Source organism: Oreochromis niloticus, linkage group LG1 (assembly GCF_001858045.2).
Source record: "Oreochromis niloticus isolate F11D_XX linkage group LG1, O_niloticus_UMD_NMBU, whole genome shotgun sequence".
Taxonomy (NCBI): Eukaryota; Metazoa; Chordata; class Actinopteri; order Cichliformes; family Cichlidae; genus Oreochromis; species Oreochromis niloticus.
In genome coordinates, this window is record NC_031965.2 from 18,709,205 (window position 1) to 18,735,174 (window position 25,970).

At 40.3% G+C, this 25,970-nt stretch overlaps 1 protein-coding gene and 2 long non-coding RNA genes across 3 annotated transcripts in view; 1 reads left to right on the forward strand and 2 right to left on the reverse strand.

Annotated features, from left to right (window-relative positions):
• Positions 1–25,970, forward strand: part of igdcc3 (immunoglobulin superfamily, DCC subclass, member 3) — a 64,502-nt gene that overhangs the window by 21,136 nt on the left and 17,396 nt on the right. Inside the window, exons 3-7 of the mRNA XM_003442396.5 lie at positions 9,185–9,329; positions 9,426–9,556; positions 9,903–10,040; positions 13,653–13,811; positions 19,134–19,299. Coding sequence (XP_003442444.1) covers positions 9,185–9,329; positions 9,426–9,556; positions 9,903–10,040; positions 13,653–13,811; positions 19,134–19,299 — 739 coding nt within the window. The remainder of the gene's footprint in view (positions 1–9,184; positions 9,330–9,425; positions 9,557–9,902; positions 10,041–13,652; positions 13,812–19,133; positions 19,300–25,970) is intronic.
• Positions 11,151–13,697, reverse strand: LOC102081440 (uncharacterized). Its single transcript, XR_003219435.1, has 3 exons — positions 13,353–13,697; positions 13,052–13,154; positions 11,151–12,942 (listed from the first exon to the last, which is right to left on the reverse strand). It is a non-coding gene; the product is annotated as an uncharacterized LOC102081440 (long non-coding RNA).
• On the reverse strand, positions 13,703–25,768 carry LOC109194173 (uncharacterized). Its single transcript, XR_268968.4, has 3 exons — positions 25,473–25,768; positions 20,387–20,496; positions 13,703–13,818 (listed from the first exon to the last, which is right to left on the reverse strand). It is a non-coding gene; the product is annotated as an uncharacterized LOC109194173 (long non-coding RNA).

Below are 25,970 nucleotides of genomic sequence, written 5' to 3' on the forward strand. Positions count from 1 at the left end.
GCACAAGTATTGGTGATAATTAGATATGTGACTTCTGGGGAAGAAGACAATTGCACGGAGAAGACATATGGTGCTTCCCAGCAATAATCAGGTGTGAAAAAGATTGTAGACTCTTTTCTTATTTTTTGAAGGTGGATTACTGTCAGCAATAAATGTGCGACGAGTAGGAGGTTTGACAAAAAAAAAAAAAAATCAACTGGAAAACATGAAAATCATCACGATGCTTATGGCATGAGTGGAACTGTGAATGAAATGTATTCCTCTACGACTAAATGAATTTGAGGACGCTTACGAAAAAGCCCATTGTTCCCCGAAACGCTCCAGAGAAAGGAATTTCATTACGTTTAAGGATTTACTTTCAGCTGCCTCGCAAGTTAAGGAAAAAGTAAGACATTAACAGCCCAAAACCTGACCCGCTTTCAACTGTCTGCTCATTTTTCTTTTATTATCTTCTCTGAAAAACTGAATATGCTTTTCTGTGAATTATATATAGGACTGTACTGTAAAGGTTTCATCCAAGACATTTAGTTTCCTCCCATGCATCCTGTATCAACATAAGTAAGCTGAATAATGATTTTACCTTGGACCACAGACTGCTGGTACTTTTATTTGGTTTTTTTTGGAGCGATATGAATTAATGTGTAATAACATGGTAATGTGTCCGAGGGATAAACAAAAAAGTGGGTCAAGTTAAGCAAGAAGAGATCACATTCTTTATGAGAGGCTCTAATAATGGGAGAAATGTTCATTCACTGACCCGTTTGTGTCCTCATGTCCTCTTTAAGTATCAATTTATTTGATCTTTTTCTTAATCTAAATTTAGATTGTGGACAAGAGGCAGAAACTCAAGTCAAGACGAATGTTATTCATATCAGAGACAGCACAGGGCCTCATTGATTAGTGATTTTGGTTCCCTGTGTTCGGGTTTCTGGTCCTTTCTGTATGGCATTTGTGTGATGTCTGATGTTTTCGCATTTTCTCTGAGCGCTTGTTTTCACGCACGACCACAAAAAGCATCCTTGCCTATTTATGGCCCCAGAAACTTTCGCGAATGAGATTCTAAATATGAGGAGTTTCATTTCCTGGTTAAATGAACATTACACAAAAATACCCTGGGGGGGTCGGGGGGTGGGCTTTCCAATATGTGCAGAATATCACGTCGCCATCCTTGGATTCTTGATTCAGATATGCAAAAAAATAACATTTAACAGGGAAAGACTGATGAAAAAAACTCAGAAAGAGCAACAGAAGGTGACAATATAGTGGAAAATATGAGCAGCATATCAAGGAGGACACCAAGCTGCTTCCAAACTGAACAATTATGCAAACATGACTTGAGTCACAGCACCTCCTCTACACTTTGAAGACCTGGAAAGAGAGCACAGATAATATTTCTCTTCACGTGTGATGTGTGAAGTGGAGCTCTCCTTCACCATGTACTCTAGTGGCATCACTGCTGTGTTCATTCCTACTTAAAGCAAGACATGGTGGCTTGGTGCCATGCTTTAATCCTATAACTCAGTTCTCCTCTTCTATACTCGGCAGGAGGACAGAATGCACAAGTGCACAAAATTTAAGCACGCACATAAAGATGGACAGCAGGGCCAAACCTTATTAATGCTTTGGCTAACTGCTAAAACTGCGTTTTAGTCACACAACAGGCAGAAATGTGCATTTGCAGTCTTTTTGGCAGCTTTGTAAAGCCGTGTGTATCTGTGGTCCTCTTTGATAAATCTCAATCACTGTAAAGCTGCATGCATGTGCATAAGACTGATTTCCATCCCAATCTCTAGTCACAAATGGATGTAGACAGTACCTTAATTAATCATTTGCATATAAACATGTTGTTTGCCCCACAAGTTATTAGACTCGCCCATGTAAACAGCAGCAAAGAAGAAACACAATTTCATGGAATGTGATTTTTTAAATGATCATCAGAAAATTGGAGAAAAGAAACGTGGTTTTCCGGGTTCACGGAAAAAAAAAAAGAACAATAACCACCGAAGAGTAAAAACAGGAACTGAGGTTATCAAGTGTGTGAGTTCAGAGCGAAGGACTCTGGCAGATGTACAAAAGAAATGGTCACAGTAGGAAGAGAGGCAAACAAGGTCATCAGTGAATGATTAGTATGCACAGCTGCAGCTATTTACACCCCTAACAATTAGCATTAAAAATCTACTACTAATAACATTATAACCAATAATGAAATTGGCCACTTTGTTTCTGTTTTTACTTAATTCTTTGTTTAATTCACCACGTCAGGCTTAATCTCTAAAAAGGTTTAGATGGTGTGAATCATGCATTAAACGCACACATTCTAATTACACATTCTTCCTTTATGAATGCCATTTCACGTGTGGGAAAAAGCATACGCATGGTTTTTGTGCATACACATCATTTATTCATCCAGGCCCTTGGGCTCTGTGTCTGAGACGATAAACAGTGCACACTGGATGAACCCCCGCGAGACCCTACGTCACTGTTATTGATATACTTTCCTCTCCTGCGAGTGTGCGAGGGTCCTCTAGTGTCCGGATGATGCAAATTTTATCACCGGGGGTGGTGGTGTAGACTTGGGTGTATGCCGTCAAAATAAGCTGCAAAGGCACCAACTGCGCACACATCCTTCAAGTGGAATTATAATTATTAGAGTACAAACGACAAAACATCCACGCTATCCACAGCTGCCCACGTGCATGTCCAACAGAGTATAATCCGGACGTTGGGCGACACTGAGGCTGGACGTGTGCTCATGCGATAAAAGAACAAGCTTAGGCTCGTGCACCTGCATGTTAAAAAGAGACAGCTGTTTTCTAGAATAAACAACGTAAGTCTTTGGAAAGCCGAAACAGTTTTTGAGTCCAATGAAGCCAGCTGCGATGGTCATGAGGAGATGTTTGAAGTTTTTTTAATGGGTGTGGAGTTTTACGCTTAGTTTGGCCTTAAATGTTACAAAAGACCCGCTTTTTTTGTTCTCTTGCATCAAATCCCTTCTTAATTGCTGGAGAGTCTCTGAATACACAAAATTGTTATTTGGCAGTTTTTATTTTCCTCAATCAGTAAAAAGGAAACAGTATCAACAAGGTTGACAGCTACAGGGAAAAGGAGTTGCAGTTAATTTCAAATCACTTCTACTTTTCTTGTTATGGGCTTGTCTGTTATTTTAGCCTCCTTTCTCTGTTGTCCTCACTCAGCCCTCTCACTCTCCTCTTTTCTCTCCTGCTTGTCTCTAATCTTACCCAAGCTGTGCCTGGGAATTATTTGAATAATCCCCTAATTTACAGCATCTGCTGTGCTTTAATAGGGCTCTCTTTAATTAGGGTCTACTTGCAGTAGTGAACATGGAGATTTGGGGCTAAGGTCTAGAGTGGGAGTGCAAGGGGGGTGTTGTGGGTGGAGCAGAGGCTGAGAAATGTGGACGCAACGTGAAAAAAATGGACAGTTTTTAGTTTTGGGAAACACCTTTTTGATACAAAAATACTAACTGGCATTTTTTACAGACTCAGCTAAAGAAATGGGAATAATTGGCATTTTTTGCCCCAGGCTAATTGTAACAAAGTGACTAAAGATTCAATTTAAAATTGGTTCTTTACTAAGTTTTCTGTCACATGTAGACAAAGATGGGTTCATCCCTTCAGTTAGTTCCCTTGTTTATACTTGTAGGATTCATAGGTCACTGGTAAGTGGCTTAACAAAGTAACAAATTTTTTGTTACTTTGTTACATTTGGTGCTTCTGAAAAAGCAGCCAATGTCAAGGAACTTCAAGGAACTGTTACACGAGTTGACTTGGAAAAAAAAAAGACAACAAATTTTGACTTCTTGGAAGCAAAATTTTGCAATGTACTGTAATTCATTAATTGACTAAATTTTCAAGGTCTTCATCTCCAGGTAATTCAGTACAGTGCTGTGACAAATTACTGTATCTTTCAATTCATTGTCACCAGACTGGCTTTAATTCCCTCAAGCTTTAGCTGTCTAACTGTGAAAATGATTTTATTCATCACTTTTTCTGGTCATCATATTTTGTCATCATTCTTGTCATTATTTATATTGTCTCATTCTTCTGAGGGATAACTCTTGTAGGACTGCTGCTCTCTCTACCTCCTACAGGGACCTCTAATAGCAGCCATCAATCTTAATATGTTTAACTTAGTGCACAAGAGCTGCACACTATTGATCAGCACAACAAACTGCACACAATCACACCACCGGAAAGCCAAACAAGCCTGCAACACAATCAGAAAAGGCCATTATATTCTTGTCAAAACTGTTGTGTAATGTGAGAGGGGCAGAGTTCACGTGTTTAGCTGTTGGAAAAGCAAAGCAAAGGTTGGTAATTCCCTCTAAGAAAAATTACACTCAAAATTGAAGTGGACACAATGCTTAGTTTGTATGAATTTTAGCTAATCTCTGTGTTTTTTCAATGCCATCTGTGCACAAAGGCCTCATACCTTGGTGTTTGATTCAATTACAAGACTATGACTCATTCTCCCTCTATATGGAGCAGAGTCACACTGCACAGTGTGTTAGCGGTGTGGTCCTGGAAATGTAGTGTCAGTCTGTTGAGTGGTTTACCAACTGCTGTATTTCAAGCTGAAATTTGAAGGGATTTAATTTTGTTTTCATTTTGGTCGCCCACTGATATTTATTAACCATAAAAATCTGATTTGTAGGTGATATCACAAAAAATTAAAAAGGTAAACAGGGCTTTTTTCTTCTCATAATGGAAAGTGAAGCTGACATAAAAAAAATAAGAGGATCATGCACATGCAAATTGCCTTAGAAATCTTATTACCCATACAGTATATTGGTTGGAGTACTTGTAATATAAATTATCAATCAGTTTGGCTTCTCAGCTTCACATTCATGTGAACATCTGGTACTTCTGGGCTCAGGTGGCAGATGTTGCACCTCAGCTCATGCTTTTGCTCCTGCGGGTTCTGATGTTAATGTGTCGGCGTGAAGCATTAACGGAGGGAAATGAATGTGTGTGTGTGTCAGAGGCAGACAGACAAGACCAGGTGTAGCCCTACCTATCGTAGGTGATAAGCATCACACACCACAAACCAAAGCCTGATAGCGGGACTGGTGAGAAGGAGGTGGGGGCTAGTGGGGCAGGGAGTTAATACACATCTGCATTAAAATGCCAAGTCCAGGGTCCCAGCACACGGCCTGCTATTTCAGGGATACCTATTTAAAGGCCGTGGAAGCGCGGACTCTGCACGCCGGTATAGCGGCGTACATGTACACCATCTCCATTATTTATGGGCCTCATCTCTGGTTTACTGAGTTGGGGGTGGGATGGGCACTGCAGTCATCACTGCCGCTTCGAACAACATGTGCTTAATGATGTCACAGACTTGAGAGGACCCGAGGGGGTGGGGAGAGAGGTGCGATGAAGAGCTGAGAACGGTTAAAATGTTCATGGGGCGGGAGGGTGGCTGCAGGCAAATGGAAGGAAGGGCAATGACATTACAACATACGGGTTCACCGGAGAAGCTTTTTCACCACAGCTGCTGTTTTGAACAGTACTGCAGGATATCTGCCCCTCTGATAGCATCATTATCTTTATCATGTCACTGAACACCCACATGTGACCACAGGTGCTTGGAAATCGTGAAAATTTCTCATCTGGCTCCCTGATTTGGTTGTTGCCGTTGGAGATGCCAAAAAATAGGGCAGTTTGGGTTTTTTTTAGTAAGGGTGTTAATTGTTATCTGTGGAGTATTTGTGTGAGTGTTTCACAGAGCGATAAAGAAATGGATCATTACTTGGGGCCATTAGCCAAAACTTCACCAGTAGGGTCATTTAAGTAATCACCGTTTAATCTACGTTTCTTCATTAGATACAAGCTGCTCACATGACAGAGCTAAAAATCTGCTATCGAAAAGTTGAAGCCATTGTACTTGGTCTTTGCATTTAGCATCATCATCGGCCCTCAAGTCTGATAGTCAGCGATGGTATATTTTCACTTGCTTTCATATTTCATCCTTTGTTCGTCTTTGTGGGGAAAGCAGGGGTGACATTTTTTCCTTTCAAAGAGATTTTCATGTTAATTTCGGCCCGATTCCGACTTATTGTTGCGCGACTTCATGGTAAATTGTGCAACACGCAGCAGGACAGTGCCAGTCACTTTTGACAAGATCTGATTTACAGCTTAGCTCCTTGTTTCACATTTCCTCTCTGTGACCTTCCCTCATATTACTCCCTCAATCATTCTTTTGTGGTTGTCACCGAGAAACTGTCAAACATATGTTCGAGGAGCGATCTCCTCACTGTGCGCCTGTGTATGGATTTCCATTTAGTATGCACCCCAGCCATTCTTTCCCCTATTGCAGTAATTAGACCTGCCTCATTTAAGCCGGCGGCGTCACGCTGGTAGTGGACAGTCTTTAATCATGTGAGAGTGTCTGTCAACACTTAGCAGAGGAGGAGAGAGACAAACATTGGCAGAACAGGTCTTGTTGGAGGTGTGTGTTTGGATGAGTAAAATGCATTGTTGTTGTCTACTGCTTTTATTATATTTTGAGCACAAGGAGGTTTGATAGGGTTGTGTGTTTCTGGGGAAGCAGTTGTTTGGATGTTTTCGTATGCGTTTGCTATAGCTTTGCTAAATCACATTGATCTGCTTCTGCAACATACGCCATAAAAGTCAACTAAAGTGCAGATTATAAATGGCTGTTTTTCTTTAGAGTTAATCAAATTCTCTGCCGCATGCATTCATTTGTGGGTGTGACCCCGCTGTGATTTTTGAAATTGTGTCTGATTTTGCGAGGGTTCAATAATAGGAGGACTGTGGGCCTCTTAGAGAGACTATGTTTTATGCATGAGGGCAAAGGGTGGGGCCCGTTAGGGGGTTGTGTCAGCGGACACACACAACAGCCAGATCAGCAGACACCCTGACTACTTGGCAGAGATGCACAAGAAAGACTTCTATAGACACTGGTCCTCCTTTGTCCTGCAGCATTCAAGTGCCTCAGTGTTCCCAGTACACACGGACAGTGCACACAGCAGTGTGCGTGCATGCCTGTATCTTAATTTGAGACCGTATTCCAGGACAGGGCTCTTCTTGCATCATATCGGTCACCCCGACCTTCTTGTTTTCCGCACATTGTTTTTCTGAAGGATTTCTAGCCATTTCACCTAAGCTTCCTTCATCAGCAGTGGCAGCACCTTCAGGGCTTTAATTCAGCGCCTTCTGCCAGTCTTTCTGCCCCAGGCTCGGTATGACAGCAGGCCAGGGCAGAACGTATTGTTGATTGCTTTTGTCTGGAAAAGAAGTGCGAGCCCATAAAAGTGTTTCTATGGGGCCGTTTGAAATATACAATAATAACTTCTGACAACTTTACAGTGGTTTTCATCATTTTATAAACTGAAGTGTTCCCAAGCTTGCAGTTTACTGTGTTAGAAAGAAGAATTGAAAAAAAGAGCTGAAATGGACTGTAATGGTGATTTGGTGATAAAATACTTCCGAAGCTCTCGGTGACTTTAAAGCCATGTATGCTTCAGAGTGAAGTTACATTTATTAAGTAGGGCATTGTGAGAGCCGTGTGGCCCTTTGAGATTGATGAACAAACTGAATTACCCCAGTAAAAATGTACCGCTTTGTGAGGCCTTATCATTTCTTAAGAAAAATGATTTCACATTGTATCTTCAGAGAAATATTGCATGCTATAACTTCATAAGTCATGGCTTATGAAGAGCGAACTACTGGAAGAAAAGTAGATTACCATGGTTTAATTTTCATTAGAGCGCCATGCATCTATTCCAGGATCTAAGGTCAAGTCGTGTTGGAGAATGCCACGCTTCTCATTAAGCTCTGAAATGTAATAATCACAGTGTTGCAGCCGCTGGTATAAAGTAGTGCCTCTCTAAATGAAGTATCCACTCTCTCTCTGTGCTCTCATCCTTCAGCATCAATGTTTGAGGTTTGTTTTCTTCATTTCTATATTCACATTTTAAACTATGCATTATTTCTTTTGTGGTTCTGCACAACAGGCAAAACTTGACAACATTCAAAGCGCACACAGTCAGTAGGTCAGCACAAAAAAGTTAATGCTATACCAGCCCAAGCAGTCAGAGAAAGAACTACCAGACAGCAACCAAGCAAAAATACACTTATTAGATATCGCTGCCTGCAACATGAAGGTCCTGCAAGTAATAATTTAATGCAGGCTACATGTGGGCGGGGGGGCTTATGAAATAATAAGGGGTCTGTTCCCGTTGTTATGCTAACAGTTTTCGGAGAAGCCCCTCTTCCTCCAAGTTAATTATGGTTGACATTTAAATGAGTGCACTTCTGTTGAAGAAGGTGGGAGAATTGTGGAAGAAGAGGGCCTCTCTCTAATTGAGTTTGTTGCTGGCTCCACCTTCGATGCCGCCTTTTGTTCTGCAGGGAGTGGATATGTGAACTGCAGCTGAATGAGGCTCTCTGTGGGGATATTGATACTGGCTTGGCTGTATGGTGCTGGCCTTATCTATGTTGTCTTTATTTGCGTTAGCATGCATTTTGCAAACAGATGTTTCTTACCTGCATACAAAATGTTTCATCAGCTGCATGCGAAGGACAGGCACAGTGACAGCAGAAACATGTATCACGTCCTCTCAAGCTGGTTGCACGCTCTCACAAAAATAGCTATGCCTTTCTTCTTGAATGTGTTTCATTGTGTTGTTATTTGTAGGATTGTTTTCTTTTTCAAAAGCTTCCTTTTACACGTTTGCAGTGATGTCAGAAATGTTCTGCTTGTCTCTGAATTGGCTTATGTGAAATAGTAAGGTTAGCAGGTAGGTTAAAGCTCTCAACAATGAAGTGCATTTAGTGAATCAGTAGCATTTTGTGCAAAAACGCAAGTATCTCTGTCAACAGTTGGAGTGTGGATTTTCCATGAAATTGTAATACTTGCTCTTTATTTGTGAAAAAGCAGCACACTAAAAATAAATATGAATACTAAAATAAAACTCCCTTGCAGAAAATGTGCCAGTTGCTCCAAGCATGTTGCAGCACTCCTTTGGTAGATATTCTGTCTCTTTATGTAGTCCAAGATTGGTTCTCTGATGTTGGGATCTGTGGGGGCCACGCCATCTGTTGCAGCGCTGCTTTTTTTTCTGTAAGCAACTGAGCTCTGTAGCTGTTTTGTGAAGCTATGACCTAATATTTCAACTGCTCCTCTTTCTATCTCACAGCCATGGCAGATTTCCATGTCCAACCCGAGTCAGTGCACGCTGAGGAGTCCGGCGTGGCCAGATTCCAGTGCCAGATTCACGGCCTGCCAGAGCCGGTCATCAGCTGGGAAAAAGACAGCCGTCCAGTGGACACCAGGAATGAGAGGTTAGATCAAAATACCACTTGGGCTTCTTGTTTTAAGAAACTGCAGCACTTTGGTTAAAGGTTGCCAAGTCTCATCATTTCTTTTCTGTCTTTTAGGTACACTCTCCTGCCCACAGGCGTTCTTCAGATCACAGGAGTGCGTGAGGAGGACAGTGGAAGGTTCTGCTGTGTGGCTCATAACAGTGCAGGAGTGAAACACAGTGCTGAGGCACTCCTAACAGTTTCAGGTTGGTATCTATAGTTGAGCATGCATCTGAGTAAACCTCTGTTTTTTTGTGTGTGTTTTGTCATTTGAGGAAAGCCTACACATCCTCACTGTAAATTGACTTGGGTTTAAATTAGCTTTCTTTATTCAGATCTTTAGTTTTCTGCATCACTGATCAAATACAGTCACTTAATATGCCTCTGCTTATCTGTATAGCACATTTCCTAGACTTTTCCAAACCTATTGTCCTGCTGCCAGATCTAAGAGATACAGCATATTGAGCTAATGCACTTGGAGAAATCCAATTAAAAGAAGCTATCCATCATGCTCATTCCAATCTTGAATTCTCCTCTCCCTTTTCCCTTCAGGCTCTCAGTCATCTGTTTACAAAGAACCTGTGATCGTGGTCGGTCCAGAAAACCTAACCCTCACAGTTCACCAAACGGCTATCTTGGAGTGTGTTGCCACTGGATACCCTCGGCCCATTGTGTCATGGAGCAGACTAGGTGAGAAAAAAGTCCTGATCAGATCAGACCTGGTGTTCTTGTTTGTGTGTTTGAGAGATTAGGTGGCATCTGTGTGTTCTGTCTTTCACTGTGAAGTATACAGAGCCAGACTGATATATCGGCCGATATTGGTTATTCACCGATATGAATAGAATAGAATAGAATAATCCTTTAATTGTCCCACAAGGGAGAAGCATTTATGGCAGCTGATAAATCGAAACTTAAACAGTTTAACAGCATGTTAAGCCGATGCTTGCATAGTTTTTCATACTATATCAGATTTTCATGTCAGATTTTTAAATCACCAAATATAGGTATCAGTATCGGTCAGTAAAATTCCTGTATTGGTCATACTCTACTAGAATATATTTGTTACAGCACAGATCTATTGTGTTTACATGAGGCAGTGGGATTGAAGATTAAGTCTTAGGGCTAAACATGATATTCGACTCTGTTGCTTCGTGTCCTAATGATGCTAAAACCTCCTTGGAAGCACCGGAGAGTCTCTGAGTAACTGCTTTACAGACAGCTCTCTTCATGCACATTTTTCCTTTTCTTGACTTCCACTCAGATTCTGTCGTGAACAATTTTTCAATCTCCTATCTGTTTACTTTACCTCTCATTCAATCTGATTTGCTGTTCCAAATGTAAATCGCAGCCCCTCCCCAGCATCTGGGTGTAATCAGATTGCCGGTATTGCCTTACACAGTGTTGCCAGAATGAAATGCTAACACGATGGGATTTGTATGTATTAGATTACAGCAGGGAGGCTAGGATAAGCCGCATAATGAATCTTATAGTTTCACATCAGTCACTCCTTAATGCCAGAGTTGGTTTGCTGCTATTCATTGAACAGCGGCACCACGGCCTCCTAGGTTGTGCTCTTTTTTTCTGACGGTAAGTTAATTAGTCTCTGACAGGGAGAAAGTGATGGCGAAGCCAGAGAGAGACAGGAATATAACAGGAAAATGCAAGAAAAGAACAAGACTGCTTCTGTTAGGACAGCGTCCCAGTGTGATAATGAAAAAAAATGCAGAAAAAGCATTCGAATAATACGAACACGTGTCACACAAGTTGGAGACATTTATTAGATCTCAATAACTTGTCGTGATTAATTGCATTAATTACATGTATTGTCTTCATTAGGCATCGCCACATAATTACACATTTACTAATTGAAGCTGCAACATTTATCACACGAGTCGTGTGTGTGCACCAGCGGTGTGTTGGCTGTGTTTATCTTCAGTTGTTGTATCACAGGAGTGAATTGTCTTTGTCGTTTAGGTTTCCTGGACTATGTCACAGTTGATGCTTGTAATTATTTATTGTTTTGTCTTAAATTGGCGCTTATCTGTCAAGGTCTTAGGGCTCTTTCTGTAGTTTGATTTCCTTACTATACCACTGCAAGGTGACTTTTACTTCTTGAGATATGAATGGGTTTTGGTTCCTGTTTTTATTCTATTAATAAGTTATTATTGCCTTGATTTCCTGCTTTGATTATCTTAAAGTTTCCCTCTCTGTGTTGTTACAGGGCTTGTCCCTTTCTCCTCCTGGGTTCCTTTTCTCTCTGTCGTCTTGTTTGGTGTCAGTGTAGTTGTGTTTTGGTCATTTCCTGTTTGACTCCAGTAGCTGGTTGTCTCCTGCGTCATGATCTGGGTTTCTCTTTCTGTTTGTTGTATTCACCTGCACTTATTAATTTCATCTTGTCACCCTTTTGTAGCAATATCTGTTTGTGCAGCCTTCTTCCTTGGCTCTCTGTATGTTTTGCTTTCTGTGTTGCCTGCACTTCTTTGGAGTTTTAGGTTTTGGACCTGTTGTCTCACCCAGAATAAAGGCTTGCTTTGATTTCGTTGTTTTGCATTTCATGGCAGTATGTGTCATCACTACAGTTTGGCTGAAGAAACCAAAATAACAGTTGCAAGACAAAGGTGCTCATAATGCCTACACACTCACACTAGCTACACAGTAATAACATGTTTTTACCACATTCATAAGGCAGTGTATATAAAATTTAAAATATTATGTGATTTCATGTACTCTTGATGAATTAAGACATTCATAAACTCGTTGTGTAGACAACCTAGTGAGATATTCATGTCACATATGGCTGTAATGTAAAATACACACCATTATATAATCTAATTATCTTTGATACAAGCACATTTGTATGTGCAGTAATTGGATATATCATCATGCACAATGTACACACAAAATCATGAGTCTGGTAATCATTTTTTGTCATCATATAATTTGTTTAGGCCATCATATGCCACAGTGTATTGGTTTGGAGTGTGCCATTATGTTTTCAAAGTACGCTTTTACAGTTTTTTAGTCTTTTTTTCACTTAGATAAGTGGTGATCATACTGTTATCGTCAGCAACAGTTTTACCACCACAGAGGACTCTGAGATCTGTAGTCACACCCATAGACCATCATCTCTCATTTGTTTTGCAACCAGCAGTATGTGACAGAAGGCTGTTTTGATGGCAGTTTCAGTGTTCCAGTAAACTCTTGGTCATGTGGGTCACGACAGTAGACTTGTTGATAATCCTGATCAGCAAATTCATTTTTAGGCTTAGTGGCATTATTTTGAAATTCCAGTCAAACTCATTATCCAAAGTAACCTTTCTGTTGAAAAGTGACTTGCTTTAAGTTTAAAGATAAGGGACTGAACCCAAAAGTATTCACTGACTATTGACCACATAGTTAGCATTTCTGACTGGAGCTCCTTTGTCCACTGTGGTACCTGTCTCCCTTCCCTCCATTCCTGGCCTTTCGGTGTATCATATCTGGAACATACAGGCTTACAGGCTGCAGATGGAACTCATAGATGGGATTAAAATGCCCCTTTGGCCCCATAGCTAACATCATAGGCAGACTGAAGCCATTGTTGGAGTTGACACTGCAGATAAGGGAGCACAGGAAAGTGTGTGAGCTTATCATGTAATTACAGCAAAAGCAGAGAGGAGGCAGCTATGGATTGTGTAAGTAGATATAAGATTAGAAGTTACAGTTAGAATTTCTGGTCCCAGAGTGACAGCTCAAACATTTCCAGTGCCAAGAAGCAAACCAGCTTAAAAGAAAATGTACTCTGAGGATTTTTCAGACAAATTCCTGAAAAAGGCAAATGTGTCAACTGGAGCATAAAAGTTTTAATTAGCTGAACATCCGTTAGGGAGAAGCAGAAAAACAGCATTGATTTACTGTAAAGCACCTAAAAGCCAGATGATTCTCACTGGAAACTATCACAAAGTCCCAATTAAGTTTTAAAAAATTGCAGCGTGTACACGACTCAACCACAAACTCGCTGACCTTTCTCGGTGTATGGTGCGCTGGCAGCTTTATCACATTATAATCCTGAGGAGCACATGCTGTGAGCGCTGCATCCTTGGGGGGACAGAAATAGCACTGCTTCTGTCAGCTCGTGGCTGTAAACTTGCATGATGTTAATTAGATGTCTTGCTAGTGATTTACACCCACTCTGATCTTTACTATAGTTCAGTTGACCCCCATCTAACATAAACACCTACTGTGCCCGTGTACCTGGTTCTTTTTATGCTGACCTCCATAGATTTTTACTCATCCTTCTCAACTGTTTCTTTTTGTCTTTAGACGGCCGTCCCATCGGGGTGGAGGGAATCCAGGTGCTCGGCACAGGAAACCTGATGATCTCAGATGTTGGTGTGGAGCACTCCGGGGTCTACGTATGTGCCGCTAACAAACCAGGGACGCGTGTGCGCAGGACTGCTCAAGGACGTCTGGTGGTCCAAGGTGAGCTCTGGATAAAAGCAATGACATTTTTTTTCAGTTGGGTGAAACTAAAAGCACCTACAAAACATCTTGGGGAACGTGACAAGGTACAGCTCGGCACTATGTGGGTGGATCAGGCAACATGATTACTGTACCATGACTGAAAGCACCTCAGTTTTGCTGTATTGATAAACAAGTGCTTTGCTCCTGTGCCACCAGCGTGTTTTATGTAGGTGGTCTTTAGTTTAAAACCCTCATTCTGATCTAGTGGGTGGTGCAGATTTTTCAGGGTGAAGGTTTTGAATGATTTTCACCCAAAACAAAGCAAAGCATACCAAAACATTTCAGGCTGATTTTTATTTCGCTACCTTCCAAGCAGCAGTTATCAGTTATTCCTGGTATACGAGGCATACTTTTACACCTTTTTGTGCCTCCAGCAAGACACAAGACCACTAAAATGTCTCTGCTTGTTGCTCAGAGCTGGAGTCTGTATGGTAGACAATACAAACATTTTAATGAAGAGTTCTGACTCCCAGCTTTTGCAATTTCAGTCATAGTTTCAGATTTCAAATCCTCAACACTCTGTTAGGCAGAGATAAAAAAATAAATAAATAAAAATAACTGCAGAGGTTTATTTGAATCATCCTTTCTTTAATATTGTAGAACAAAAACGCAGAGCAAAATAGATTTACAGCATCACACCGAGAAGCAGACAGTCCTGCAACATCAGCTTTTGTGGTCTCTGAAATGCACTTTAGGGACCAGGCGCAGTTTTTACCAACGTGGGGAAGTTCATATACAGTATATTACATTTGTGGAGACACATGTGATTACATCTTTTATGGCAAATAGGTGTTTTTTTTAAGATAGAATGAACAAAGATTATTTTTATTTGGAGGCACTGAGCACAGAGATACTTGATGATTAGAGATGGGACTCTGGAGAGTGAGGGGACGTGTACCGTGAAGCAGGATTTGGGGTTTAGCGAGGTTAAGAGGCTATGTTGGAGATTACGGATCGAGTTGTATCAAAGCATAGCCTACTAACTAATCAGTTCTCTTGAAAATCTGTGACACCATTGCTAGAAGATCCTATAGACCATGCGTGCATATTTTCAGAGGAGCTCTAGTTTTTCTTTTAGAAGCTCTTTAAACCCCTTTTCATTTTTCCTGACAAGCATCATTAAGAGATACAGATTCTCAGCCTTTCTGCTTGCTTTGCTACAAGCAGTTTCAGAGCTATTTCATTGTCTTGTAATGTAATGGGCTTGCATTTATATAGTACTTCTCTCGTCTTACTGACCACTGAAAGCACTTTAGACTACAAAGTGCTTGTACTTGTTGGTCTAAGATGTGCAAGTCAGCCTTCACAGCCATTATAATTTGCTAGTCCTGTGAAAAGTATGTACATCAACATCAGCACTGCCCACTTCTAAATGGACACTGCAAACCTGCCTTGATTTGCCCAGTCAAGTTTGCACTGTGTAGTTCGATTCATGTTGGTGAGGTTTAGTGAAGCCATATTATAAACATTTTTATACTACAGTCTGAGCTACAAAAATGAGATGCACACTGTGGGCACTTCTGGGAAATTCTATAAATGTAACCATCAAATTTAAATTAGAGAATGACATATGGAGATATGATTTGCAGATTTTAGATGCCAGACTAGAAGGATGAAAAAAAGAAACTCAGCAACACAGATTTTTCTTCTTTGTTTGTTTGTTTTCAAAAAGCCTAGAAATTGATGTATTGTGTCTTTTTTTTGGCACTGATATCCTCAGCTGAAAAGCCACGCCTTCATGTCTGCAGCTTTTTAAAATTCTTCTGTGGTTCTTCACAGGCTCTGCAACAAGAGACTATGCCTCTGCAGTATTGTATCTGCGAGCCTCTTCTTCACTCAAATGACACGTATATCCAGTTTTTTAAAAATAACAGGCCATTAGCATTAAATTTTAGATTTGTTTGTTTTATAACACAGTTGTTTGAGTCTCACAGGAGATAAATATCCACATTTTCTACAATAAATAAGAAGTAACACCATCATCTGGTGAAAGTGGTAAACCCATAGCACCTCTCTTTTCTGGTTAAAAAGTTACTTTTTTTCGTTAAGCACAGACCTAATAACATCTTCTCAATATACAATACAATATACTAGATACTATAAGATACGCTATATATTTATGCATCATTTTGGGAAGGATTACATCCAGAGTTAAAACATCCTATAATAACATATCTTAGATTTGCCAGTCTTACATGTAGGTGTTCCTGTAGTTATAGTCATTAGTTTATCTGTACTAACTGATTACATATTACTGTATGTACAGGCTTTGTGAAAACAAGACAAACCATCTCTTAATACATCCTATAAGTCTTTTTAAAGAAAATATATTTCATGTGATGTGGGGAACTTTAATATTAGACAAAAACTTAAAGGTCAATAATCTGTTGCTCTGCCACAGCAGAGAACAAATATAAACCTTTGAAGTTTCATTCTGGGTGTGCTTTCTAACATTTTGATTAGAATTTGTTCGTGTTCTTTTCATCTATTCTCCACAGAGCTGGAGCCAGTATCATGAAGGTGTTTGATGTTAGTGTTAAGAGACAGGTGCTTTTGACCAAAAGGATATGGCAGGTGTGGGCTGCCCTGTGCATTAATTGTCACCAAGCAGGAAACATCCAGCCTCACTCACATATTGATCAGACGGACCATACTTTGCTCTAGCCTATAGCAGCATCGATCGCAATCAATATTTCATTTCATCTGCTTGTCAAGTCTGCGACAAGCCCCTCACCTGCTAAGGATAAAAAGATCTGGACATTCATGATGTGGCACTGTCTGTTTTTGGTTTCTGTTATTGATTTAAGGAAACAAAAAATGCCTTATTAACTACAAATAAACACACGTGTTAGAACTGCTCCGTTATGATGGAATAGTGTGCTTTAATTAGTAATTCTCATTATTCTATAGATAATAAGCTACTATAAGAGGGCTTCAGTGGCTGTCACTGATTAGCAACTTCAAATAAGCACAAAGCTAAGAAGACAACCACAGTTTAAAGAAGCACTTGCACAGTAAACAAGCTGGATTTATGTTGGCTCCTTTGGGGTACAAAAAGAGAGAAGAGAGAAACAAAGAATGAAAGAGTCAAACTGTAGCCGCCAAAGAAGCGAAAAACAAGCGTAAGGTGGATAGCTGGTGCTCACGGTCTTACCCCACACCCTTACAGGTGCAAATCAATGCCTTCCTGAGCTCCCTCTGACCTTCACCTTCAAGTCAGCCCTCAAAGCACACAGCAAGTGTGCACAAAACAGACAATGAAGCTGGGAAGGACTGAGATGAATGAAAGGACCATCTCACGCTGTCAGCCCCCTTCATTCAAGTGCCTAACGGCCCCTTAGCTTTTCCACTGGGGAGAATGGAAATGCTTACATTGAGAAAGTGTCAGACAACATTTTATTTATTAGTGTTGGAACAAGAAGGAGGGCAGAAGAGCGGGGAAAACAAAATAAACAGGGATTCAACTTGACAGCCGAAAGTGTGACAGATCTTTTAAAGTTGACCTGTTTGACTTGTTCCTAGTATTTTTTTTTTTTTTTTTTTGTCAAATAAAGACACATAGAGTGGTGAATGCCCACGTTAAATATGGCCAAACTTTCAAATAAGGCCAGCGTATGTGTAAGACCCTATTTCGAGGGGTTTTTTTCCCCACTCTTGGCTGTATGATGTCAGTAGAAGCAGGATGTGGTTAATATGTTTATCTCAAGCATACAGCTCTGGCCAGCGCAGTGCCTGTTTAAAACTTTCTGTTTGCTAGGGGCAGTCAAACAGAAGACAGTTGGCTGAAGAGGAGCTGAAAATGATTTTTACATACACATGATGAACTGAGGGTCATCAAGGGCCAGTATAGGATAAATAAGGATTATTCAGAAAAGTATATCATGTAAATGTACCCTAATAGAAGCCAAGAATTACAAATATGCATAAAAATCAGCATATTAGGTCCATTTTACTGGACCTAATAATGGAATAATAATAAGAATAAAGGGGAGCACATGATGTATTTTTGGAACAGACTGCTAGTAACAAAGAGGCTAAAGATTCACAAAAATACTTCTGAAAATGGTCAAGTGACGCGGTCTGGATTGAAAACTAGTGAAAAAGTAGCCAAAGAAAAGCTTTGAAAGAACTACGGCTCATGACCGCTTTAATAAAAGACAGGAAAATCTGTCTCCAATGGAAGCAAAACATAAAGAATTAAGACGTGACTTAAGACTTTTGCACAGTACTGTATTTCTTCATTTACTGCTCTTCAGTTTGGACTTTTAATATGCGCTGTAGCCCTCAATACTCCATATATGTCATAAATGTGCTGTCCCTCAGAGAACCAGCTAAAATTACTTAACCTATTTAAAACAAGTGCAGCCTTTTTTTATAAACAGTAATCTGTTGCACATTACTCATTACCTTTTTAAATACTTTTTTTAAAGTAATCTTATAATCCCATCAAATTACAGGTCCAAAAGTTTCCCTTTAAGAGTCACCTCTCTCATTCAGTCACTTTGATCTCACGGTATTTGTGTTCAAGCTATTTCAGGTTTTCTCAGGTTGCTCATCCTCCCTTGATGACGATGAAGAAAATGACAGGGACAGAAAAAAAGGTGGAGCAGTGTGGTATTTTTACTAAAGGCATCATGATATGCCTCCAGTAAAGGCATTATAGAAACTCGCGTATATAGAATACCATCAAATTTTCTCGGCTAATGTGGGCATAAATAAATTAGGCTGTCAGATCACTTACAGCTGTTGGGACAATTATATGCACAGAGGAGATAATTCAAAAGCACCAACGTAGAAAATTATAATCCAGCAGGTATAACTTTAATTACTCTTTAAATTAAAATAAACCACCTGCTATTTTGAATAATGAATAATGGCTGGAAGCCTGAATCAAGGGATGAGAACAGATATGACAAAAACTGAACTGCTGTTTTAAGGCAAATTACTCCCAAGTATTGCTCTGGTTGCACTAGTCTTATGGTTTTATCTCGCTTTCCTGCTTCCCCTTTTTCCCGTATCTGCATTGATCTGGTGTCTATCATAATCCTGCCAACTGACCCTGAATTATATCTCTACAGCAGTATTTATACCATTCACGCATACCCTAGGCTTTCATATTTTTCCTTCCTCATTCTCACCCTTTGGCTTTTTCTTTTTCTGCACCTCTTAATTCTGCCAAAATTGTATTTCTATTTTTCTGGCACCGATCTATCCAGCAACATCTTTCGCTTGACGGATTGAGGTTACTCGATCTGATTCTCAGTCTGCCTCCTCTTATAGCTCCAGCAGAATTCGTTCAGCCTCCGCAGTCCATCGCCCGGCCCGTCGGCACCACCGCTATCTTCACCTGTCAAGCGCGGGGCGAGCCTGAGCCGCAGCTCACCTGGCTGAAGAACGGGCAGATTCTGGAGCCCGGGGGGCACGTCAAACTCAGAAACAACAACAGGTAAACAAAAAAATAAACTTTAATCATATTGAAATTTATTCATATATACAGGAATCCTCACAGAGGCACAGAGCTCTGTAGTAATACAGTTTGCTCAGTTTTTGCTGATTCTGTTAGATGTTTTCTAAAAAAATGGTCCCTTTTGATACCATAAATTTGTTTAAACAGCTGTTTGTTTCCTCACCTAAAACTTTAGGCAGCCCAACAAATTTGTCAAGTTCATTTCCTCCCATAAAAATCACCACTTGAACCGTGCACAACAACCTACAGAGGATCAGATCAGAAACGATTTCTAAAAAGCTTATTAACTTATTTATATATGCTTATGATATTATATATTTACATGAAAACCACAAAATGAAAAACAAAACAACTCTTCTTAAAACTGATCTGTAACCAATCTGTCACATGTTACAGCGATTTTATTAAGTCATCATCATCTGGGCAGTTGCATAACGTGATAACTGCAATTATCACAGATCAGATTTCTTTCTTTCTTTCCAGGCGTCACTTACAAAGCTGCACCCGGCTAACAGGACTAATATGGTTGTCAGTATTAATTGCTACTGCCTTGATCTGATCATTGGCATCATCAAATGTTCATTTTCTCCGCATTTGTGTTACTTCTATAACGCGGCAGCTGCTGAAATTCGCTCTTGCCAAGGCGTGAGCCTCAATTTATTTTTGCCTTTTTATGTGTGCGCTGTATTGACTCAATGCTGGTTGCTTCCCCATGGCACTTCCCAGGAATGTCACGAGGAGGTGGAACCAGCTCTGTTATATATTGCTCTCAGCACCTTACACTGTAAAGGCTACATGGAAACATCTCAGAGATTATATATATATATGTATGTATGTATGTGAGTATATTTGGCTGTTAACACTTCATGGCCAAGAGTTGTGGGTTTTTTTTAAATCCATGCTTGATTTTATGATATTTCTGGAGAAACCCAAAGTTTCCAGTCTGTTTCTTAACACTGCTAAGCATAGTTTCAACCTTCGATACTCCAATTATCCTGATATGCTGTTATTATTCATATTATACAAAATATGAAGTCAGTATGCACCAAAAAGAATCGATACTCACACTACGTCGCAGTGAGTGAAGAGAGCAGACACCTTCATCGCTCACACGCACTGCTGCACTCCTACTTGCCTTCCACCAGTCTCTATTTGTCAGCGAGATGGAGCGAGGGGCTAACAAAGGAGGAAAGAAGAGTGGGAAGAAATAAATGAGAGGCCAGACTTAGATGTGGTGAAAAAGTGAGAAAAATGAATCTCACTTTGTGTTCAATAGAGAAGTGATGAGTTGGCAGGGAGAATAGATGAGACGAGAAAAAGATAGAAAGGGTAAGCAGAGCATTACAGTATTTCTACTCTACACCATTACTGCATGACCTGCTGTTACATGAATCTCATGTAAAACTATCTGATTGATTAAGGAGGCAGGCCTCAGCTTGAGATCTCCCATTAGCTAATTACATCACAAACTCAGCTGGTTAAACAGGAATTGCAATCAGCTATTTAGAGAACAGAGCAGCTTGTTGTTGTTAAGACTCTGCACTGTCTGTCTGTCTGTCTGCAGTGGAATGTTAAACTCTTTCTGTTCAGGGAGTTCGTTTGATGAAAATCAAGAAATTCTCACAATTTCTGCTTAAAAACTGAAAAGTTGCAATTTTCTCTTTGACTAACAGATAACATATATAAACATATGCTGCAAGGTTCAAACAGTAGTAAATCCAGAATCTATATTATATGTTCCTTGTATCATTTTCCCCTCACAGATGCTGTATATTTGTAAGGTAGTTATAAATTGCTAAAATAATTCAATGAGTTTAGGGGGAAAAAAGTCATTTGTGCTGAAAAAAGTATGAACCAGTCGATCTTTTATGATTAAACAAAACCCTCTGTAAGTGACATAGCCTGTATTTAAAAGATGTATGTAGTCGTCTGGAGTGAGAAGCCAGTGCCTCAAGTCTGCATTCTTTATAGTGGCCAGCAGGGGGCAACTTAAGTAAGATGGTAAAGAAAATTGTGAGAAACATTTTCTACTTCTCGCTTGATTTACATCCTCTGTAAAGTCTTTCCTGATGAGTTTATGGTCTTGATGACTTGGTTTAGCTTCTACTTAGTAAAACACGTTCAGGTCATAAAATCATTAACAAGAAATTAAAAAAAAAAAAAATTTTTAAATGATAAAGCCAGGTTTGATTTAGTGCTTCTTTACCTTGTGATTGAAAAAAATTGCTTTACCATGTGAGCATGACACATCCTCCACCATTTTATTTAAAAATACCAAAACAGAAGTTTAGTCCCTAAACCAACAGTTGATGGCTCAGTATTGTCCTGTCTCCCTGTGATTTCTTTGTCTTTTCTCAGCTGGTCACAGCAGATAGCTGGACCTCCCTGAGCCTGATTCTGCTGGAGGTTTCTTCCTGTTAAAAGGGTTTTTTTCCTTCCCACCATCACAAAGTCCTTGATCATTGGGGGTTGTCTGTCAGGGTTTTCTCCCCAAATACTAGCGACAACAGTCGCCTCAAGGTGCGTTAAGGTAAATGTGAAGCTTTACCTTAACGCACCTTGAGGCGACTGTTGTGGTGAATTGGTGCTATATAAATAAAAATGGGCAGAAGTGAATTGAAGGTCCATCATTTATGCACAGCTTATGTCTACATTTAAGAATAATCATGCATTAGTTGCCAGGATTTGATGATGTGGAGAAAAATTATGAGCACTTTTAGATTCATTAGTCAATCTCTGGATATTTAAAAGAACATTTTTTAGTCATAATTACATAAGATTACTCATCTACTGCACTCATTATATCTCATGTGTATACATTTGAGGGGAAGTGAGGGGTAAAACTACATGTTACTTTCCCACTGAGGTATAAACATCTTGCAGATTTTAGCTGTATATTAAATTCACGGTGGGGTGAGTTTTACCCAGAGCCTGAAAAACCATGTAGTGTGTTTTCTGGAGGTCCTAAAAAATATATGGGATCAGGCAGAATTTACCTGTTGAACCAAGCTAAAACAAGTGATGTATAATGATATGCAAATTCATTCAACAGCTCCGGGTAGCACAATTATTCTGTTTTCACAGATATGTACATAGATATATTCAGAGACTATCAGATAGTGTAGGCTTGAGTACACAGTGCAACATACCTAGGAGAGAGATTTTAATTAATGTGTGTGGTTGGTGTAACAGTATATACACACACTGCCGACTCTCATGATGCTGACCTTCAAGAGCAAAGAGGGAAGGAAAGGGAATCGATTGTACATTTCATTCATACGCACGCACACACATTAATCAAAAAGCAAGTCCGTATGTGCAAAATAGCCCCATGGTGCATGCCATCATTCATTTTGCGCACACACATAATCCAACATGACAATTCACAAGTGGGATGCCCTTTACTCCTCAGCCCTGTGAACTCTATTCTCGCCAAATGTAGGAAAACGACGAGGCTGTGTGGGCAATATGCAGTGATGTCAGAAATAAGCTGATTGGCTGGTTCTGTAAACACGCGAGGCGTGTGTTCTTCCTGTCACAAACCAACAAATGTGACACCACGGACACACACTGCCAGCATTATTATGAAGCCCCTTCATTATTAGCGTTTGCTGGCCAGCCTCCTGTGAAATATGCTATCCTGGTTATTTAAACCCTCTCAGAGCTGGACCATTATACCTTGTTCTTACATCTGTGTGATCCCTCAACAAACACAAGCTGTGATCGCCGACAATTTAATAATTGAGAGGTTGAAAGTCAGCCTGTTTGGTTTTACTGCAGTGGATGAAGATTAAATTCTCTCTTGTGGTGAAAAAAAAGAGAAGAATGAAAAAAATAATTAAATTTTAATCATTCAGATTGACTAAGGATCCTTTTTCATCTGTGTAGAAAGTTATGTAGTAATTAAAAGAACATTTTCAATTGTGTTTGAGAGGCGTGGTGTATTTTCAAATTAATAGCCAACATCTGAAGGAGCAGGGCACCACCACACAAACCTGGTCATTTTGTAGCAGAATCCTTTCAAAGGGTTTTTTTCCCTTTTCTTTTCTTCTTTTCCTTTTTTTTTTAACTTTCTTTCACCAAGACCTGCCTTTCTTGTTTGCAGGCCCCTCTCTGTGCCCCACATCCCCCTTTCCTGCCCACTTTACAGCGAGCTGGGGCCTGAGCATTGGCCTTGAACTCTGACCTCGCCTGTAATCAGTCATATCCCTGGGCCCTTCCCTCCTCTCAGGCCACAGACAGCTCATCACTCCTCCCCTCCCCCTTCCCGCCTCTTCCTCCTGTTCTCTCTTTGTCCCCAGACTTTTTTTCTTCTTCTTCTTCCTTTCACTCTCACTGAATCCAGAATGGCAAAGCTGGCTTTTGATGGGGTGCTGCTCAGAGACAACGGAGAGTAAACACAGCCTTAGCAGCTGAACAACAGACCCAAAGCCCCACTGTCAGCTATCCCCCCGGTCCACAGCCTTATCTGTCAATCTGTGAAGCGACCTTGAACTGATCAGTAAATGATGGTGTCAACCTGTCAGGACGGGACAGCTCAGTTCAGGAGCTCCTATGAGACAAGCAAACAGTCCAAATTTAGGCCATACACCTCCCGTGTGTTTTCATCTCTGTCACTCGCTTTTTTTCCCTCACATATGTTTGGATCGTTGGTGAGGTTTTGCTTATAAATACACACCGATCGATTCAAAAAGAAACTGAGTCAGAAAGTATTTGAACATGGCGAAGTTTTCAAATGTTTGAATTTGAGTAAGCTTAGCATTTACTGCTGCCATTCATCAACAATGCATCTATAAAACAAGTCATTTTTAGTATTTCTCGACAGCGGATCAATTTGTAACACTGCAGGGAGTAATGGATCAAGAAGACGGAGCAGCCACAGTGAGCTGTTAGATGAAGAGCTACAGGCGACAGGCTGCACACCTCCAAAGTCCGATCACAGCTGCTTAAAAAAACGACCACGTAAATTTTCCGTTAATTGAAAGTTTCTTTTTGCTGAATTCAGTTTTCTGCGCTACTAAACCACATTTGCTGTTAGAAAATCAGTCGGTGCTGAAAACCTTGAAAACATTAATAAAGAGTACAGGCCACTTGTAAAACCTTTCATTGGCTTGTGTGCATGAAAATGGGAAAAACTTTCCTCTAATGTGTAGAGATAGGAGGGTTCATATATGAGTTCATATAAGCAGCGTCAAACCTTGCAGAGTATTTGTTCAATAACTAATACGGTTTCCTGGAATGAAAAGGTATGTTTTGTTCCTCTTGGTCTTTACAAATATTTGTGACGTGGTTATCTAAACATCCGCCATCTGTCACATCATTCCTCAGCAGTGATCTGATACAAGAAGCAGTGTAAATGCAATTTATGTTTCCAGCTGAAGCGACAGAGAGGAAAAAAGACCTCAGAAACACAACAACATGTCACTAAACTGTCAAATGACACTGAGGCTGAACTAAAGACATTAAGCCAAAAAAAGACTTAAATCAGTGCATCAGCACTGAAATCATTATACCTAAATTAATACAGTCATCACTGTGCAGTGATAATTAACAGAGATAAAAAGCAAATCTTCATGAATATGATTACAAGATCAAACAGGAACTTTTTTGTAGATAATGAAACTCTAAATCAGAAGCGTCAAACAGTAAAAAATGTGAAATGAAAATTACATATAAGTTATTAGTAGTTGGTTCTCATCAATAGCTGGAACATCTTGAAAGTGAAGTGAAAGTGATTCTAATTCCTGACATTTTTTGGTTTGTTTTTAAAGAAGTAAAATACAGACAAATAGTTAAATTTGACCATTTTCTGCATCAAGTTTGACTTTTCACAGTAACAAAAAGGGGAAATTTTGCGGCTTTTTTATAATGATGATAAATCATCAAGTTTCTTGAAGATGTTTCACCTTTTTGGGGGGGGGGGTACAGCACATATAGGATCAAAGTCGACTGATTGTGGCCCATTAACTAACATCCCTGCTCTAAAATGTCTAAAACATCTAGAGCTTTCCTCCTATAAAGCAGGTTTTGACAGCAGTTGTGGAATTTCACAAGTGACCAGCTAACAGCGTCCATCCATGCATTTGTGAAATGTATGTGTCAGTGCGTGGGTGTGTGTGAATTTGCATACGTGCGGCTGGACGTTACTGTACCTCCTCAAACCAGCGACTTCTTGTGAAATTTCGCTGCCTTCCGTTCTCACACTCATGGGGCCCATCCGGCCGCGGTGGCATTGAGTAGTGCATCCCCGGGGGCCTCTTTGCTGCGTCTGGTCAGGCTGCTTGTCTGCAAACACTCCATCCATCGCTGATATGAAAGGCTGTCAGAAACGTGATGGTTGAGTAGCGAGCTGAGGGCTGGTGACTGCTGCCACCTCAGGGGTCAGAGGTGAGATTGGCTCAGAGAGGCTGCAATGCAGAGCACCTCTTTGACCTGATAATTATACAGATTGAGTCCACCTGGCAGCCCGGAGCGAATAATGACTCTTCCATCTCGCAGCTTTCTCTGACCCAGATTAGAAACCTCCAGTAACAACACTTCAATTTTGAAAAGGAAATGGAATAATTCAGTTCTTTGTCCTACCTGCTGACCCAGAAGAGTGCTCGCCTGACCTTAAAAATCCATCTGCATGAAACGCACTGAGGCTGGCG